Consider the following 17,914-nt stretch of genomic DNA (forward strand, 5'->3'; position numbering starts at 1 on the left):
CTTTCATTGTTAATATTAGAAACTACGTTATTGTGTGACAAGATTGCGATAGATGTCGAGAGAAATTACAAATTTGCATAACATATAAAACGGGATGAAGAAAATAAGTTTTAACCCTTAGAGTACTATGGACGCATGTATGCGTCTGGCGAAAGCTATCAGTGTGGACTAAGGATACATGCGTTTTCTGTAAGTGTCCGGCATGGTCTAAGGACGCATATATGTCCGTTTGTCAATTTTCCCGAACACCTACGCAGAAGTAATACTATTACGTTCGTGTGAGATAAATATAAATGCATTCCTTAGTAATGGCAGTAAACAAATGCCAATAATGCCTCATTATAACAATTGTCTACCTGTTTCGCGGACAGTCGCATCTGTTTCGCGAACTGTTCCGCACCGGACAACGACCGAGGACACCCAAAAAGTCCGCGGCATAAGGACAATTTATAACAACTTCCAAGAACCTCAGAGGCTCATCGCGTACCGGAAAGTCCAAGATAGTGCCCTATATAATCTATATTCATGATAGTGCCCTATATAATCTATTTGATTATCTTTTACTTATGACACCCTCCACAAATTTTGTTTTTTTATTTATTTATTTATATTCATAATTTGGATATTTGGTAAAATTTTTTAGCAGTTATATTAACATGTTAGTGGCTACCCTCAGCGGGGTACCATCCTCCCGTTTGCTAGGTTATATCCTTTGCGAGGTCTGCTGGGTGTTACCTTTTTAGCCTCCCCTTCAAAATGGCAAGTAATATCGAAGAATATTTTATAAGAAACGACAGCGAAATAGAAGATTACAATTCAGGCGATTTGATGAATGATGTGTACCAGTTTGATCCACCATCATCAGACAGTGAAGAATCGATCGATCAAAGAAGAATAAATAGAAAACGGCCCAGAACACTGAGTACATCTTCAGAAGAGGAAAGTTCAGAAATACCTGCAAATATCGAGACCTCTCACCAAACAGGAATATTGTGGTCAAAAACGAATTTAATGCCTAAACTACATATCTTTGAGGAACAAACTGCAGGAATAAAAGGAAATCTGAACCCAGAATCAACACCTTTAGACGCCTTCCAAATGATATTTTCGGAAGAATTGGTCGCTCAAATTACCGAGCAGACAAACAATTATTTCAAATGCGTACAACAGTGTAAAGCATATAAAAAGAATTCCCATTTGACGAATTGGAAGGATGCTACAGTCCCTGAAATGTACTTATTTTTATGCATTTCAATGCTAATGCCGCGTTCGAAGAAACTGTCTTTGAGAGAATATTGTCTACGGACGAACTATTGAAAAGCAATATTTTCCGCAAAATAATGACACAAGATCGATACATGGTATTATTACAAATGCTGCACTTTAACGATAATAATACAGCAAGTAACGATCCTTTAGCAAAAATACGACTAGTGATCGATAAATTAAAGATTTCCTTTTCGCAGTCATTTGCACCTTACGAAAATCTATGCGTCGACGAAAGTCTTTTGCTGTACAAGGGCAGATGTTATTTTAAACAGTTTATACCATCCAAGAGAAGTAGGTTTGGCATTAAATTATTTGTCCTTAGTGATTGTAAAACTAATTATGTATTGAACTTCATAATTTATATTGGACAAAAAACAAACATTAGTAGAACTAACATAGCCATTGGAATCTCTGGAGATGTTGTGATGACGCTGCTTCAGCCATATCTTGGAAAGGGCCGTACACTAATTACGGATAATTGGTACACGAGTCCACGTTTATATACCTTATTACACGAAAACAAAACTAACGCATTTGGAACCGTTCGTAAAAATAGGAGAGATATACCCCACATGGAAGAAAAGTTGAAGAGAGGAGAAATGTGCTACCGATCGACTAGCGTTTTATTGGCAATGAAATGGCATGATAAAAAGGAGGTTTGGATGTTGTCTTCTGCACATGCAGCTACATTGATTGAATCTGAGAAAAGGGATTATCGTACAGGATTATATAAGAAGAAACCATCATGTATTGTCGACTATAATTCCAACATGGGCGCTGTAGATAGAGTTGATATGATTTTGAGTACACTTAATTCCCTAAGGAAAACTATAAAGTGGTACAAAAAACTATTTTTCCACTTGTTAGATTTAGCTATATATAATGCATATATTTTATATCAAAAATCTACTGCTTCAAAACAAAAATTTAATGAATTTCATTTAGCGTTGATAAGAGACATTTTACGAAAATATTTCCAGCATGGTAGAAGGAGGAAAGAGAAAGTCTGAGGATTTACCATTTCGTTTAATTGATAGGCATTTTCCATCAAAGTGCCCTAATCGTGCCGGCACAACACAGTTATCAAGAAGAAAATGTGTTGTTTGTATGAAAAGTAAGAGAAGGAGCGATACGCGATACGAATGCAGAAAATGCGATGTCGGATTATGTATCGATAATTGTTTTGAAATTTTTCACACACAACTGAATTATTAACTTGTGTTATATTTACTAAATTTAGTTTTCTAGTTTATTACCCAAATTCTAGTTTATTGTAAATTTCAATGTTTATAATAAATAATTAATACTAAAAAATAACGCTCTTGAATCATTTAATCTCGTGCAAAAGAATTACTATAAGTTATTACGATTTGCGCTTTGAATAATCAATCAACAGAGTTCAGTCTAACGAAAAAGTACCCCGTCCACAGCGATCGTCAGCGCTAGCCGCGCGCCGTTCGTACGGACCGCATAAACCGCGAGTATTCAGCACTCTAAAGGTTAAAAGAGTATAAGAAAATTTATTATAAAATTTGGTTGTATACAATATTAAGGCATGCATTCAGTTGCCACGGCAATTGGCCATGTAATAGGACCTTTTAATATGATTTCTTCTAATAAAGATTTAATTTTTACGAATATTCGTTTAAATTCTAGACCACAGCCTTTAGACAAACGAAAATCAACTAATATCTTTCCATCCATTTCAAACACATTTACTTTAAAGACTAAAGGCATCTTTCTTCTATCATTTGCTGTTACAGTAATCTGCAAAAAGATAATTATATAAATTATTAATTATTTATAATTAGTATCTCAATATATAACTTCAATTTAAATGATAATTTTATAACTTACTGTGCCAAAATTATTAATACGACACGTATAATTTTCATTTTTAAAATAATTTAGTAAACGTTTTACAGTTGTTTCCAGGTCTGTTTTAACAAAAAATCTTGTCATACGTCGCACTAACCGTTGGAAAGTATTTTGCTATAAATGTAAAATCAAATTATAGGTGATGAAATATAAATCTTAAGTAGTTTTAATGTTTATACATTAGCAATTCTAACAAAAATATACATTACCTGACTTGTTTGAGTAAATTGTTTATTTTGTACTTGTGTGCATAACAATAAATCTTCTATATGCGCAGGTTGTGAGAACGAAAATCCAGATCGTTCTTCCAAATTAATTTCTACTGGATTAGCATTTTCTACCCCAGGCAATTCAGGTTGTGATAAACAGAATCTTGTTATGTTTTCATCTTGTGTTGCTTGTCTTCTGTTTTCAAAATCTGTTTCGTCAGGTCTAATATATCCTTCTACACTTCCAGCTATTATACAGAAATTTAATAATTTTATTGATTATCATTTTTATATTTATTTATAATTTATATGCTATTCGAAATTGTATCACAAAAATACAAAGAAAAATAAATCGATAGATTCACTTCCTATATATAAAAATTCTATATATAAAATACTGTTTTATCTAGAACTTATATATATGTATGTATATATATGTATATATATTACACACATACACATCAGTGGAAGTAGTTAATATTTTATTTGGATGCATAATGCCAGTGCTCTTTGCTTTGGTAATCTAGCTTTATGATCCTTAATTAAAATCATAGAGCTGTATTACCAAAGTAAAGGCAAAAGCTTTGATTATCTTGAATAATTATAATATTGACTGCATTTTATTGTGTATATTTAATGTTTAATAATAATAAAAATAAAGCTATTACCTACTTACTTTTTATGTCAAAAGTTGTATTCAATATCCACTCAGTTAGGTACCAAGTTGCTTTGAGTAATTTAATGTGTACTCAGAGTCACTCAGTACCTGACTAAGTAAATATTTGTTTGATCATACCCATAATAGACCCTTTTAGAAAATGTTATATAGTATAAAATAAAATAATATTTTGTGTATGCACAAATTGACGCATACCTTCCTGGAATTTCTTGACGAACCATCTATGTTGCTTAATATCCTTTATAGTATATCTGGTTACTGGTGAGTGCATAAGAACATTTTTTAACAGAGACAACGAAGAATTATCCAATTTTTTCCATGGTGTAAGAGACATATATTTTCCATCTCTCCATGCCATATACTCTGGACAGTCTGCCAAGGACTGATCCCAAGGCAGTTCTATAGTTCAGATACGGACCAGTTAAAAACTAAGAAATGTAAGTTATGCATTAGAATTAAACCATTACACTACAGATTACAGAGGTCTGCATTTTACAAATCATCATGGATTATTGTTTATATCAGCAATTTACATAATGTATTTATAATTATATTTGAAGAATTTAATATTTTGAACTTGTTTATATTAGTTAATTAGACATATTTACATGTTAATATCTACTGAAATTTACCATTCAGACAAAATTAGTTTTTTACAAAAATTTTAAAACAAATTTTGCTATAAAGATTACCTCCACTCAGTAAAGCTACAAGAATTATACCACATGACCATATATCCGCTGGTTCTGCATGATAGGCACACAATAATACTTCTGGAGCAACATACGGTAATGTTCCACATCTTTTTTCTAAACAACGTTCTTTGCCTTGTAAACGATATATTGTTGCCAGACCAAAATCAGAAACTTTCAAATTATCATGTTCATCTAATAACAAATTTTCTGGTTTCAAATCCCTGTGTGCAATACCTTTGCTGTGCAGATACTCTATAGCAGAAATTAATTGTTTGAAATACTTTTGTGCTTCCCAAATTGGCATACCAATATCCGGTTCTATTTTAAATTAGAAGAAACTTTCATTAACAGTATTGAAATTTTTGGAATTTTGTTTCGCATAAACAATATAATATTTTACCAATTCTATCAAAAAGTTCTCCACCTGATGCATATTCTAAAAATATATATTCCATAGTAGGTTCACTACGCTTTCCAAAATACTGTATAATGTTAGGATTAGAGAGCATACGGTGAATTGTAGTTTCTTTACGAACAGTTTGATGAGCATCTGGATGCTTTTCTAAATCTACCATCTTCATAGCAACAGCCTCACCTGTAGTTTTATTTATAACCAATTTTACTCTGAAAATAAAAATAAAATTTAATGGTAGTAACAATTTTTAGTAATAATAATAGTTTTAATAAAATAAATGTTTAATTTTTAAAACAAAAACTTTTTATTAATCCGAAACAAGAATTATTTTTGTATAAATTTAAGGTATAGGAACTTACTCGCCAAAAGCCCCTTCTCCTAGAGTGTGTCCAAATATCCAACCATCTACAAACTCCGTCATTCTGTCTCAGCATGCCTCTTTACGATAATAGCAAAAATCTTTGTTCTCTAATATTCTTTCACAAATCGATCATGTAGCGTGATTACCTTTTCCACAAAAAGAATAATTATTAAAATAATTGGCACGAAATAATGTAATAGTAATTTTGTTTCAATAAAATGCTCACATCATATCTCATTTTTTACAAAAACGGTCGGTCTCTCGAAGCACGTGGTTTTAATCATACCGATGAAACATCGTGCTTTCGATCGAACCGAACGTGATATAATAACAAGTTACATTTAAAAGTATACGTTTATAGAATTGCTTAATTTTTTTTCTTAATCCTGCTTTATTAATTTTGCTAATAATATAATCACGGGATGAATTGACAAAGTAAATTAAAATATTTTCTTCTTAAGATCGCAAAACTTACTGTTGCGAAGCACGTTATAGGGTAATATGGTATTCATCTCTAAAACGATGAAGCTCGTACTCTAAAATATCTGGGTATAAAATTACTGCATTCCCATTGGTCGAAGAAATATGTAAAGAACCTTAAAGTCCCTGTAATAATTTTACCATAGAGGAATATAAGTTTCAAAATTAGTAATAAAACTAAATGAAAATTTGAATTTGGCTTAAAATTTAAATACATTGTACCGCTTTCAAAACTTCAGAAAAAGATGTATAATAAAATATTTTAATATTTTCGATAATTTAATTTTGAATCATCTTTGCAATTCTTACTTAATAATTTTACTATTATAAAATGAGTTTTTGTTCAATTGATATTTCTAATTAAATAATCTAATATGAATAAATTATATGTGTACATCGAACTTTACTAATAATAAATATGTAGCTCAAAAATGCGTTTCTTCGAGTTCTTATAAATATATTTATTAAATTGACTTTAATATACATAATATTACAAATAATATAGTGTGAATTAAAATAAACATATAATAAATATACAATAGAAATGTGCGTGTATGGAGCATTACAATACGATAAAATATCGTTATAAAAGACCTTGTCTTTTTAGATCCTCATATGTTTTACGATTAACAACATTTCCAAGAGAATCTTCAAATTCTTCCTCTTGTTCTGGTTGCCAACGTTCTGCTTGTTTCTGAGCTTTTAATTTTTCCCATAAAGCTAAAGCATCTTCTATTTGTGTCACATTAGCAAAATGTGCAGTATTTGGAATACCAAGGCAACGCATACCATGTGCATGCCTCCACTCTGCAAAGTGTCTTTGGAAAGCTTTTGGTCCTTTATATGTAAAATTCCCACATATTTCACAATTATAACTAATATTCAAGCCATGTAATTTGTATAACCAATATGGTATAGGTTTACCATCCCAACCAAGTGGGAGGTTTTTAGGATTATAAGGTACTTCATTGTCATCTTCTTCTTCTGACTCACTAGCACTAGCTTCAGCATCGGAATCCCCTCTCTCACCTTCTGTTCTAGCTTGTTTTCTCTGAACATTTTCTTTTGTGGCTACACGTTGAGTTGATACCAATTCTGCAAGTTTGTAAACCTGTGCTTCAAAATGTGCAATCTCTTTTTGTTTCTCAGAATTTCTTCCTTTTCCAGACTTTCTATTTCTGTTATTTTTAGCTAATAAATTGGGATCCAAAGATGCTTCACCTTTTGTACTAAAAAGCCTTTGAGCTCTCTCTTCCAATGTACCACCACACTTTAAACCCAAAGCCATTAATGCAGACTTTAATCTGTCTAAGCCAAGAGATGCAAGCTCCTCCCATGAAGAAAAGGCAGAAAGTTCTAAATGAGCCCCTACATGAGTTAAAGCACTACCAGTTTCCTTTGGCCATCCTGGAAATGTATTGTTCTCCCATTGTGTTTCAAATTCGTTATTTGCTTCATCCAACTCTGCATTTATGTCAAGTAAAGGTCTAACTCTACTTAAATAATCAGTTAGATATTCTAACAGAGACTCCACGTATTTTTGATATTCAGCATTTTTCCTTTCTCTTGGTATGTCAAATAAATGATCGAAAGTAGATAGATATGTAATATAATCTATTTTTTCTATGCCTTTAAGGTTGATATATTTTTCATAACATTCATGGAGATCAAGATATTTCCCATAACCTTCTTCATCTGTAAATTCAACAAGATTTGAAAGTTCCTCTGTTGGGTTTTCCCTCATTTTGGCTAGTTCTTCGAATTCCACAGACATGGGAATACTTATTTCGTTAGGATGTCGACGATAGAATTCTTTTATAGATTTTAATCTTGAGTAAAATTCGGAAAACTCATTTGGCCCAGAAAGTGCTTGCACCTAAGCAATAAAAATTTGATTATTAAATTGTAAATAAATTATAAGATATCTAACCTACTTCTTCTTTCCTTTGTCCATCTTTATCTTCATACAAATCTTGCAAATGTGATGTACTATCCATGTACTGATCGAGCAGCATTTTTAACCGATGTTCCGAATTTATACTTTCTCTATGTCCTGGCTTTTTGTAAAGCATTTCTTTTACCATCGCGTCCATTAATCTTTCTCTTTCTTCATGATAACGTCGTTGTTGTTCTAATATTGTTTCCATTTTTTCGAGTCGTATGCAAACAACGCTCCCAATCTTTTTTTCGACAATTGTCGATTACATACACATTATAGTACAATTCAATATAGACATCATATCATGGTGAAAAAATGTATACTATTAACTGTGTCACCATCTAGCGACCATTATAGAAGACTACATAGTGTTATGAACTGGTTTTGGCATGCGGCTCTCTCTAGCGTGAATATTTTATATGATAATAAGGTAAATTCTAGTGCTGCGAATTTAACTGTACAGCGGCACAGCCGAGGCAACGAACAAAAGTTATTTAACAAATTAATTTATTAAATGTTACAATTATTTATCAGTAACAACTGCATTCACTCTCAAATTTCGTATCTATTTTCGTTACCATAGGAAAACATTGCCAAGCTATAAATCGTTCGCCTTCTAATATCGTAAACTCCAATCAAATTAATGTTTATTAACACTAGTTAATAAGAATTTGTCTTATTGGATAAAAAGTAAATCGTAGATTGTCATATAAATTCGAGCAGATAAATGGACTACTCTGCGACCCAAAAAAGTGAAAATAGTTAGAATTGTTGAATCTTTAGAACCGTCACGCTGAGTTCAAAATCTAAATAAATTTCATTACTTACTATAAATATTCAATTTTAAATATATTCAGTTTTAAATATAAATTTTTGTTCAAGTTAATCTTTCTCGTTAAGTATTTCTTCATTTAAACGTCGAGTTAATTTTCGAATTTTTTGATGTTGTTACGCGAGCAGAGTGCTTCAGCATTTTATGGGCTGTAACCGCGCCAAATTTGCGAAAATCTTGGAAAGGCCACGCAACAACAAACATAAAATATATAATATAATATATAATTGATTGCTTTATCAACAAAATATAAGATAGTGCTGTATCCACCTCACATAAAATAGACTTTACTTATTATATTTTGTTGGCATTGTTTAAAAATTCATATCAATTCTTTAATCATATAAAAATCAAATTTCATCAAATCAGATATTAAAATTACATTCTCTCTTACATCTTTGAAAAGAAAACCTGATTAATAATTATAATAATCACGCTGCTTTTTTTAAAAAAGGAAAGGATTATTTATTTTTTATGAAGTTTAAAATTTCATTACTCGGATCTTAAATTTTATATTAGGTTTTCGAGAGATCGATAAATTGCATTATCTTACTGCATTTTTCCATTTTCCTAATTTTTTCGTATTTTATAAAAATTTTCTATTTTTTAAACATAAAAAATTATATCATTTCTAATAAAGCTAATTCGTATGGCAATCAAAATGTTATTAAATAACTTCATATAGTTGATTTTTATTCCTAATTTGTACATCCCTAGGATTGTGTTTATGCATGTGTCATATGGTAGTACGCATTTAAATTAGTGGAAGAGTTGAAACAAAATAGATTAAAGAAATTTAATTAGAAAGAATATCTGTCTATATATAAAATTTCTTATTTCTTATTTTATCCTTTACTAGCAAATATTTGTCGCATAGTTAGTTAGAAAACGGGTTACAGAATATTACTATCTCAAAATGGTACGATACATTTAAAATAGGAAATTAAGATTTAAGACAATTGTAATTTGCAACCTGTATATCCAACAAATTGTGTTTATTTATTTTTTTTTTTTGTAGTAAAATGTATTTAATATTTGAAATATAATGGGATATTTGTGCTTTATGTAACCTAACCTCATTATCGTATAACATTTCTTTATTGTTCTTAATATATTTCTTTTCCAGACAAATATGACGGAAGAAATACAAAAAAATTTAAAAACAGAAATAGACAAGTACAAACAGGTTCAAAAAGGTATTCTTAATTTCTGCACATATATCATATTTTATGTGATATATCATGTAATTATAATTAATTAAATATCCTGTTACACATAGATTCTGTTTGTATCAGATTACCACAAAGCATTGAATCAAAGACAACAGCTGGATGGACAATTAAATGAGAATATTGCAGTTAAAAAAGAATTAGATCTTTTGAAATCAGAGGATGACGTTTTCAAATTAATTGGACCTGTTCTCATTAAGCAAGATGTAGAAGAAGCAAAACAAAACGTTGCTAAACGAATGGAATATATCTCTTCTGAATTGTAAGTGACCAGATATAAGAATATATATATAAGATCAAGAATAATTATTTTATAATTTTAGGAAAAGAGTGGAAGAATTAATAACGACATTAGATAAGAAACAAGATACACATCGTGAAACATTGGAGAAATATCAACAGATGTTTCAACAAGCTCAAGTGAAAGCATCCCTCTCTCAACCTAAAGCATAATTTCATACATGAAAAAAAATTATATGTTGTCGCTTGTTATGTCAATATCACAAAAGAAAAAAGATCATATAACCATAAATTCCTATTCCTGATTCCTATTTCTGATTAAATTTGTTAATAAATTTCTTGTGAAGCTTTTACATTATTTTATTTATATAACTGTGTTTACAATTATTCTAAAGCTTGAAAATAATATTGTAATGATGTTAAAGAAATATTAAAATTATTTAACCTAACTTTACTTGTGTTTATATTGAATACTTATTCGACAAGGTATATTCCTATATATATTGCAAAATTTATTATAGACAAAATTTATAACATATTTTTAATATGAACAGATATGAAAGGAAAATTCAGTACTTTTTATATCCCAAGAATACAAACGTTACCATTGTAGTGTACGTTCTACATTCGTAAATATGGCGATTCTTCTATCGCTTGCAAGTTTTGCGATTGACAACTCCGTCATTCACATATCAAATTTAACGTAAATGGTTATATAGTATTATTTTTAGTAAAATAAAATAATGTTATTAACATTAAAACCAGATCATAAAAAACATGTATTACTTCTTATAGGACATACACCACAAGGTATGTAAAATTATTTTTATTGCTGATTTACTTCATTATAAAATAATAATTACGTATCTTTTACAGTTTTACAGGATTTTTGCAAATTAGCACTAGATTATTTGCAGAAAGGGCCAAATATTAAATTATATAACGCAGCAGCTCGTAAGTAAACACATTTTTACTTATTTATATAAAATAATTAAAAAGAAAGTCTGGTGTTAAAAATTTAATTGTTTTTTCTAGAGAAATTGGATGTTGAAGTAAGTGTAATTAAGAATTCAGTGGAAGGACTTGTTAATTTATTAATAGAGAGTTGTAGATATAAGGTAACATAAATTTTATTAATTTATTTGTATTTCTCTTAATTCATAAAATATTATTTAACTAATATTCAATTTTTCCAGCTAAATTCTGAGGACTTTAGAGATTCAATAATATCTTTAGGTTTCTCGGAACAACAAGAAGTTATATTAAGCAAATTATATAATGTTAAAAAAGATGAAATATTGGATACACTCAGAGATATTGGATTTAAGTTGCCAGAATACCATGATATGGAATGGAGATTTGAAGTCCAGGTATTATATTATTTCATCCTTGAAATTTGCATCTTTAATATATCATATTTTTATATTATATATAATGTATTTTTTCATAGATTGCTTCAAGAGCATTATTGAAACAAGTTGCTCCTCTCATTACTTTGGATTTATCCATAAAGGATCCTGGCAAGGATGAAAACATTGAGCATGTATTACTTCAAACTGACCCTGTTAATTTATCACACATAACACAACAATTAGAAGAGGCTCTTCAAGAAGGTTACAGTCAACACATTCGTAGACTTTCAAGAGCAATAAAATGATGACATTGTAATATAATTATATTTTATGTAATAAAATATATAAATTATATACATACAATATATTTAAGTCACTTTTTTTAGCTGTATATTATAATAAGACATCATGTATTAACTGAACCTATATTGATTATTCCAATTTACGCTTAAGAGCATATGTAAAGTTTCACTTTGATTAGATTATCCTAAATTTAAAATGACGGTAATGTTCATACATCATACTATCCTAAAACCTTTGTAAGAGCAATATAAATGCATTTATTAAGGCTATAAATAAATTCATTTGAATATTTTATTGGATGACTTTATTGGATCTTACCATATCAAGCATATAAAAGAAGAGTAGCCTACTTGTAATTGCAGTTGTAGTATGTGAACAGTTAAAAGAAACATGTTATGCAAAATTATATTTTAGTGTGAATTTAAATTCAGTTTGTAAAGCCAGTTTATGATGTATACATTCAATGTAACAACTCCTTGTTTCATTGGAGCCATGCCTCCAAATATTTCCATTTTAACAACTACTATAGAACCACATTTTGCAAGGCAAATAATGCGTTTCAATAATCAAACAGTTGTTAGTAAAGTGCCTGAAGAGATGTTACATTTAATTGATACATATTGGTAATTAGCATATTTGTTATTTTTAATGGCAATGGAATTGCATGTTGATATTATTTTATTAAATTTTGAAATATAGGTATCGGTTTCCTCCATTGGACCCATTATGGCATAAAGTCTTAGGTTTAGTTATGATAGTACTAGGTATTATGGGATGGTGTGGAAATGGTGTAGTGGTTTATATATTTATAATGACACCATCTCTAAGAACACCAAGTAATCTTCTTGTGGTAAATCTTGCCTTTTCCGATTTCATTATGATGGGTTTCATGTGTCCACCTATGGTAATTTGCTGCTTTTATGAAACATGGGTTCTTGGTAAGAAATTTTTATCATATAATTTCGGAAAATTTAATTTTACGAAATTTTATGTTTTAAAACTTTTATTTAGGCCCCTTAATGTGTGATATTTATGCAATGGTTGGATCATTATGTGGATGCGCATCTATATGGACTATGACAGCTATTGCTTTAGATAGATATAATGTTATAGTGAAGGTATACATACTCATGTACACATATATAAATAGGTATGTTAATAATTACAATAAGAATAATATAATAAAAAAAGTGGAATATTTTTAGGGGATGTCCGGAACACCTCTTACCATCAAAAGATCCATAATTCAAATTTTGGGTATCTGGTCTTTTGGTTTAATATGGACAATCTTACCTTTAGTAGGGTGGAATAGGTAATATCTTGATTATGAAAATGTATCTCCTATATATGTAAACTAGTGAGTATGCTTAATTATTAACATACCGAACTTATCAATTAGATATGTTCCAGAGGGTAATATGACAGCATGTGGAACAGATTACCTTACACAAGATTGGGTTTCCAAGTCATATATATTAGTTTATTCTTTTTTTGTCTATTACACTCCACTATTCACCATTATTTATAGCTATTATTTTATTGTTTCAGTAAGTATGTATTTCGAAATCATGTTAATTATTAGTTATATATATGTAACTGTAATACATTCATTATCATTTTATAGGCTGTTGCAGCACATGAGAAAGCGATGAAAGAACAAGCAAAAAAAATGAATGTTGCTTCTTTACGATCTGGAGAAAATCAAGGTGCTAGTGCTGAAGCAAAATTAGCAAAGGTACCGCATTATGTATTTAACTTAATTAAAGTGTTAATTTTAATTCTATGAAATATAAATATATTTTTTAGGTAGCACTAACGACAATATCGCTATGGTTTATGGCATGGACGCCATATCTTGTGATCAATTACATTGGAATATTTAATCGATCTCTGATCACGCCCCTTTTCACAATATGGGGTTCTCTCTTCGCGAAAGCGAACGCAATATATAATCCGATCGTTTATGGAATTAGGTATGTATTTTACGAATACATTAATGCCACCTTAACAAAAAACAATGAATAAAAAAATATTGCTAACGATCTATTTTATAAATATACCATATAGTCATCCGAAATACAGAGCCGCGTTAAAGGAAAAACTACCGTTCTTAGTATGTGGCTCAACGGAAGAACAAACCGCTGGAGGGGAGAAAACTTCGGAAGCTGGTGGAAACTCATAAAATGAATCGAAAACTTGAACGTTATTTTATTTTATTGTAAATACATAGAATGTTTTGTAAATTAAATATTATCCGAAAATTGATTTAAGAAGGAGGTGCTCGCACTTTTAAAGGAAATAATGAAATTTATAGGTACGGTTGCTTGCAGAATTTATTTGCTTTTATAAAATTAAGGTACAGATGTTCCCTTCATGTTTCATGGTGAATGTGATGTGCTTACTAATCTAGTAAACATAGAGCTGTTACCTGGTGTACCAAAGTGACCATGTATATTGTTACGCAATAAATGTACAAAATTAAAATCATACCTATGAATTGATGTAAAATGATCCGCATTGTGGTGAGATACGCATCACGCATTCAATCACAGGCGATTCAAATATTGATCATTTAATGTCACGTATACAATGACTTCGTATACTGGAGTTGTTCCTCACCGAATTAGATGTGCTGGCCATTAGGCTATACTTTTGAATGTTTGAACATATTCGATTTAAACTGCTTTAATTTTGAATGTCTAATTGACCACATTGATAGTTTTGTTATCGATAAAAAATATTTCTTAATGTCATATCAGGTGTTAATATTTACAAATCGTGTCTGTAATAAAATTTGGTGTTATTCTTACCTAGTTAGGTATATTTTAATCTATATTCTTTTGATTGACCGCGTCACAGTTCGAATATAAGTAAGGTGCAGCCATGGCATATATTATTGTTTTATGCATTTGATTTTTCGTTGTCTGCAACAGTAGTTGTACCAGAAACAGTAGATGTAGCGTCTGTGGGTGTTTGTTCGGCAGCGCATGCCAATGATGGGAATCTTGCAAACAGCGCAGCTCGATATTTCGGATGGCTGGAAGCGAGGAAAAGGAAAAGAAAAGTTTAATTTTATATTGATTTAAACTTATGTAAATATAACTACCTAATTCCATAAACGATCGGATTGTAAACTGCATTGGCTTTGGCAAATAGAGAACCCCAAATTGTGTAAAGCGGACTGATCTTAACGAGACTAAAGATGCCAGACCAGTTGATGACAAGATACGGGGTCCAAGCCATGAACCATAAGGAGATTGTCATAAGGGCAACCTAGAATCATTATAAAATATCCCGTTATAAATAAAGAAAGTTTAAAATAAAATATTCATTACATTAGAAATTTATTACATACTTTTGCCAATTTACACTCGGCACTAGTATTTTGATTTTCAGATGATCGGAGAGAAGCTACGTTCATCTTTTTGGCTTGTTCGCGCATATTCTTCTCGTGGGCAGCTACCGCCTGGATAATGAACCAGTAACTCCAAATGATGAGGAACAGCGGGAAGAAGTAAACCCAGATGCTGTATAATAGGATGTAGGAGACGGATACTATATCTTTGCTGAAGTAATCAGTGCCACACGCGGTCATGTTACCTTCTGGTACATATCTAAAAAAGAGAATCAAGTTTCGTTACTCGTAATCAATCCTCGAATGAAATGTTGATAACACTTATCGAAATATTATCGCGATCAACCGAATTACCTATTCCAGCCAAACATAGGTGCGATAGTCCAAATCAGGGAGAACAACCATATCCCCAGTATACGAAGGAGAGCTCCGTTAATGGTCAATGGCTTACCAGATAAACCTTTGACGATCACGTTGTACCTATCGAATGCGATCATCGTCATCGTCCATATGGAGCCACATCCGAACAAGGAGCCCAACATTGCGTAGACTTGACAGAAGAGAGGCCCAAGTACCCATGTCTCATAATAGCAATTGATCACCTGTTAAACAACAAATTATATCAAATTTATTCCATATGCTTGAGTTGCGATAATATTTCTAATGGTGATACAGTATACTATACAGTTAATTGATACTATACAGTTGGGATAATATTTTTAATAGAAATATCATTTGTATAACCGATTAAGATTATTTCATATCTCAAAATACAAGGATATTTTTAATCGGGATATCACTTTTCGATTGGAATTATTTCGAGGATCGAAAAAATAAAAATTGCTTTTTTACGCACCATAGGTGGAGACATGCAGAACATCATAAGGAAATCGCTGATAGCAAGGTTGATTACAAACATATTACTTGGCGTGCGAAGACTCTTCGTCGAAAGGAATATATAGACGACCATGCCATTTCCCGAAACCGAGATGAAACCAAGCAGACCTATTACAAATCCAAGGATTCCATGCCACATCGGATTTAGTGGTGGAAACTGATACCAGTGGGCGTCGATTAGATGGAGCATATCAGGTGGAACCCTGTCAACCACCGTTTGATTTGCAAACCTTTGGGCTCCATATGCGTAGGCTTCATAACTGGGTCCCGAAACAGAAATCATCCTTGAATCTGTAAATGTTCAAACACCCCCTTAAGACTTTGTGCCTTCTTTCTTTCTTTCTTTCCTGCTTCTTTCCTTTTGATTATTTAAACATTCAAATAGTTCGAACGAATAGTTCAAAATACAAAATCTTCAGCAATAGATAAAGTACAGTAGACTTATCATTTCAAATCAAATTTGCCCGAGTCTGGGGTGCTATCATCACTATAAATAATCTATGTAACATTATCAGAAAATTTTAATGCACAGACTTTTCGAGAACACTTGAAATTAACGAAACACTATCACTCCGTTTCCGTTTCTCACCTTTAGGCTACTTGGAGAAAATCGTGGTAGAACGAACTAATCCAAGTACACGTCTCAGTTCGATTTCGGTTGACCGCGATAGGTTTTTGAAATTTAACAGAAGGTTGTAGGTAGGCTGTTAGGTCCACTGTTGGATGCGGCTCGTGTCACCGCCGTTCGACTTTCGTTTAAATATGAACCGACTTCTTACTTCGACCCTGCCATATGTACCCTTACGTTTAGTTTTCTATATGTTGTTACGATCTAAGACGGTAAACAGTCTTAAGAAGGACTTTATTAAGTTAACGAGGATTTAAGAATACCTTTGGTGTATCTTTAGTGCCACACACAGAAACCTTACAACGCTAAAGTAGGAATAGAACACGAAGAATCACCATATCCTTTTGATACCCTTCTCCTACATCTTTTATATTTAATTTCGAACCATAATCCCTACAGTAATATCCGCCTGCATTCTTAGTTGTTTGACATACATTCAAAGAAAAAAGCGAGAGACTCTTGTTCGTTCTTTCGTCTTCGTCTATTACTTCGATTCGAAGAATGAAATACAATAATTAAGCGAATATATTAGTAAACTCGTGATTTCGGTATCTATATAAGTTTTATGTAGATTTAAACTTTAATATGGTTTCATGCTATAAGAAGCTTATTATAATAGCGTATGTAATGTACTCTTCTTCTTTTTCATTAACTTGGATCGTTACATTCTTCGAGAAACCACCATTATGTGGTTTTCTCAGAAATTAACTTCTTCATAAATCCATATATATCATGATTACGTAATATCATTCACGTTCTTTCATAATATTTAAATCGAAATATAGAAATAATGTAAAAATTATAATCATTATATAATCATTTATTCATGTACATATGTATCTATTTCAAATTTAAAAATACATTTCGCGGTTCAAGTTTAAATAATGAGAAATATCGAATTCAGTCACATGGTGCATAATACATGGGTAATTTAATCTTCCCATTCTTAGAGCTAAGTTATTTATGACTCGCTAAATTTAAAACGATAACACACGCGCTGACAGAACAGTTTATATTATCCATAAAATGACAATCGACCTAGAAACAAATTGATGATTTGATGAACAAATCAGTATCATACAGTTCTTTGAAGAAAAAACATGTATAAGATAAAAAAAATCCTTCTTGCATTCAGTTGTATTTTCGTACATAT

At 31.0% G+C, this 17,914-nt stretch overlaps 7 protein-coding genes across 7 annotated transcripts; 4 read left to right on the forward strand and 3 right to left on the reverse strand.

Moving 5' to 3' along the window:
* The first annotated feature begins 1,340 nt into the window (after nucleotides 1-1,340).
* On the forward strand, nucleotides 1,341-2,279 carry LOC125386436 (piggyBac transposable element-derived protein 4-like). The gene has a single exon (XM_048412753.1). It carries the CDS (start codon nucleotides 1,341-1,343, stop codon nucleotides 2,277-2,279), a length of 939 nt encoding a protein of 312 aa, XP_048268710.1.
* Nucleotides 2,280-2,769: 490 nt separating this feature from the next.
* On the reverse strand, nucleotides 2,770-6,011 carry LOC100651141 (serine/threonine-protein kinase grp). Its single transcript, XM_003401009.3, has 8 exons — nucleotides 5,733-6,011; nucleotides 5,505-5,652; nucleotides 5,131-5,354; nucleotides 4,728-5,048; nucleotides 4,231-4,434; nucleotides 3,357-3,604; nucleotides 3,127-3,261; nucleotides 2,770-3,036 (listed from the first exon to the last, which is right to left on the reverse strand). Exons 2-8 carry the CDS (start codon nucleotides 5,564-5,566, stop codon nucleotides 2,818-2,820), a joined length of 1,413 nt encoding a protein of 470 aa, XP_003401057.1. The 5' UTR covers nucleotides 5,567-5,652; nucleotides 5,733-6,011; the 3' UTR covers nucleotides 2,770-2,817.
* A 415-nt stretch (nucleotides 6,012-6,426) lies between these two features.
* Nucleotides 6,427-8,219, reverse strand: LOC100651264 (splicing factor 3A subunit 3). Its single transcript, XM_003401010.4, has 2 exons — nucleotides 7,921-8,219; nucleotides 6,427-7,862 (listed from the first exon to the last, which is right to left on the reverse strand). The coding sequence occupies exons 1-2, from the start codon at nucleotides 8,131-8,133 to the stop codon at nucleotides 6,570-6,572; spliced, it is 1,506 nt and encodes a 501-aa protein (XP_003401058.1). The 5' UTR covers nucleotides 8,134-8,219; the 3' UTR covers nucleotides 6,427-6,569.
* Nucleotides 8,220-9,463: 1,244 nt separating this feature from the next.
* Nucleotides 9,464-10,579, forward strand: LOC100651503 (prefoldin subunit 6). Its single transcript, XM_003401012.4, has 4 exons — nucleotides 9,464-9,676; nucleotides 9,884-9,953; nucleotides 10,053-10,248; nucleotides 10,310-10,579. Exons 1-4 carry the CDS (start codon nucleotides 9,674-9,676, stop codon nucleotides 10,437-10,439), a joined length of 399 nt encoding a protein of 132 aa, XP_003401060.2. The 5' UTR covers nucleotides 9,464-9,673; the 3' UTR covers nucleotides 10,440-10,579.
* A 230-nt stretch (nucleotides 10,580-10,809) lies between these two features.
* Nucleotides 10,810-12,175, forward strand: LOC105666531 (COMM domain-containing protein 2). Its single transcript, XM_012316806.3, has 5 exons — nucleotides 10,810-11,036; nucleotides 11,103-11,180; nucleotides 11,262-11,344; nucleotides 11,423-11,596; nucleotides 11,677-12,175. Exons 1-5 carry the CDS (start codon nucleotides 10,970-10,972, stop codon nucleotides 11,881-11,883), a joined length of 609 nt encoding a protein of 202 aa, XP_012172196.1. The 5' UTR covers nucleotides 10,810-10,969; the 3' UTR covers nucleotides 11,884-12,175.
* Nucleotides 12,176-12,228: 53 nt separating this feature from the next.
* LOC100631095 (long wavelength-sensitive opsin) lies at nucleotides 12,229-14,604 on the forward strand. Its single transcript, XM_012316809.2, has 8 exons — nucleotides 12,229-12,504; nucleotides 12,581-12,819; nucleotides 12,893-12,999; nucleotides 13,087-13,193; nucleotides 13,281-13,428; nucleotides 13,506-13,616; nucleotides 13,688-13,854; nucleotides 13,949-14,604. The coding sequence occupies exons 1-8, from the start codon at nucleotides 12,329-12,331 to the stop codon at nucleotides 14,061-14,063; spliced, it is 1,170 nt and encodes a 389-aa protein (XP_012172199.1). The 5' UTR covers nucleotides 12,229-12,328; the 3' UTR covers nucleotides 14,064-14,604.
* LOC100631086 (long-wavelength rhodopsin) lies at nucleotides 14,197-16,889 on the reverse strand. The gene is made up of 6 exons (XM_012316807.2): nucleotides 16,723-16,889; nucleotides 16,093-16,424; nucleotides 15,591-15,838; nucleotides 15,237-15,495; nucleotides 14,988-15,154; nucleotides 14,197-14,918 (listed from the first exon to the last, which is right to left on the reverse strand). Exons 2-6 carry the CDS (start codon nucleotides 16,414-16,416, stop codon nucleotides 14,783-14,785), a joined length of 1,134 nt encoding a protein of 377 aa, XP_012172197.1. The 5' UTR covers nucleotides 16,417-16,424; nucleotides 16,723-16,889; the 3' UTR covers nucleotides 14,197-14,782.
* Nucleotides 16,890-17,914: the final 1,025 nt, after the last annotated feature.

This window comes from Bombus terrestris, chromosome 15 (assembly GCF_910591885.1).
Source record: "Bombus terrestris chromosome 15, iyBomTerr1.2, whole genome shotgun sequence".
Lineage (NCBI taxonomy): Eukaryota > Metazoa > Arthropoda > Insecta > Hymenoptera > Apidae > Bombus > Bombus terrestris.